The 1490-nt window shown below is 32.2% G+C and overlaps 1 protein-coding gene across 1 annotated transcript in view; it reads right to left on the bottom strand.

Annotated features, from left to right (window-relative positions):
* Window positions 1-278: 278 nt before the first annotated feature.
* LOC107029793 (gamma-interferon-responsive lysosomal thiol protein) overlaps window positions 279-1490 on the bottom strand; it is a 16094-nt gene continuing 14882 nt past the window's right edge. Inside the window, exons 4-5 of the mRNA XM_015231238.2 lie at window positions 830-922; window positions 279-745 (exon numbers count right to left, since the gene is read on the bottom strand). Of these exons, the coding sequence (XP_015086724.1) occupies window positions 611-745; window positions 830-922 (228 nt within the window). The 3' untranslated portion in view covers window positions 279-610. The remainder of the gene's footprint in view (window positions 746-829; window positions 923-1490) is intronic.

The following is a 1490-nucleotide window of genomic DNA, read 5'->3' as shown; positions in this document are numbered from 1 at the left end:
CACGATAGTATTTTTGGCGTATCTAAGAATAATAATTAGGAAATGACTTTATTTTTGTGAATCTGTTAGTTTTCTGAGAAATTTAAGTAGAATGATGAAAATTATTCACTTTTAAATACTTGAAGGATGTTTAATATTAAGAATGATATACTTTAAGGATGTAATTTAGGTTTGGGGTATAGTTTAAGAATTATTTTGGCCAAAAACTCATTTTAGAAGTATATTCATGTTTTCATTACTTATTTTTTTAGTATTAACCAATATCACAAGTCATCAAAAAATCTTCAAATACTCTCTTTCATATATTAATAAAAAAGTCTAATTTATTACAGAACAATTGTTGCATTATTTCTTACGAAACATAAAACTCATTAAAAGTTTATAAGTTTTGCACTCAAAAACAACTTACACACACACACACACACACACACACAGAGAACGGGTGTGTAACGCGTGGGAATCTGCAGAACAGTTCGGGCCAAATCCTTAATAAAGCTAAGAAGCGATTCCCAGTCCTCTCGTACTAGGGAAAGGTCATCTCAATGCTCTAACGCCCACACCGGATATGGACTGAACTGTCTCACGACGTTCTGAACCCAGCTCACGACTATCATCTAAAGCAAACTCGAGGATTAGTATCTTGCGCGCTAATTTTATTGATCTTGAGTGATTTGGTTTTGCAAGCTTGTGGTTTAGTGCGCCCTTTATAAGCTTTACAAACGTATGCTATAAAATTCTGATAATCCTGCAATCAAAAGTAAAATATATTCATTCATATCATACGTGAAAGAATACAAGAGAGAGAAAGAGAGAGAGAGAGGGGACTAACTTCTTGAAGTGGCTGATTATTTACTAGCACCCATGGTACAAACCTATGAGCAGGTTTCAGTTTTGTAGTTTCATCTGCGTATGCTGTCTCTAGCTGTAAGTACATTTTACATTAGAAAATTTATCAATTTCTACTTAACTAAAAACAAAAAAAGATACAACTAACTTTGAAAGACATACTTCTTATTTTTTGAGTTTTGAAGATCAATATTCAATAATAGTGAATAAATTCAAATTCTTAAAGAAGCAAGTCATTTTAAAGTATTTAACAAACAAATATGTTATATTTAAAAACGGGGATTTGTTTTACCCACATGATCTTTTATTTTAATAAGCTAATAAAAAATGAGAACTTTTTTATAGACTTGTAATCTTGATGGAATGTATGCGTCCACTAACTATGACAAGACTAGGTCCTTTATACAATTAAGAAGAGGAAAAGTAAATACTAGAAGTCAAGAGAAAACACGAGACTTTACGGGTTTGTTTGGTATGGAGGAAAATGTTTTCCAATTTTCTCATGTTTGGTTGGGTCAAATGTTTTCCAAATCAACTCATTTTCCTCAAATTTAAGGAAAATGACTTTCCTTCAAAACTTAAGGAAAATATTTTCCAAAACTCTCTTCCAACCTCCCCCTATCCACCCCACCCCCTAACAGCCC

Source organism: Solanum pennellii, chromosome 9 (assembly GCF_001406875.1).
Source record: "Solanum pennellii chromosome 9, SPENNV200".
Classification (NCBI taxonomy): Eukaryota; Viridiplantae; Streptophyta; class Magnoliopsida; order Solanales; family Solanaceae; genus Solanum; species Solanum pennellii.
This window is presented reverse-complemented; position numbering and strand designations above follow the sequence as displayed.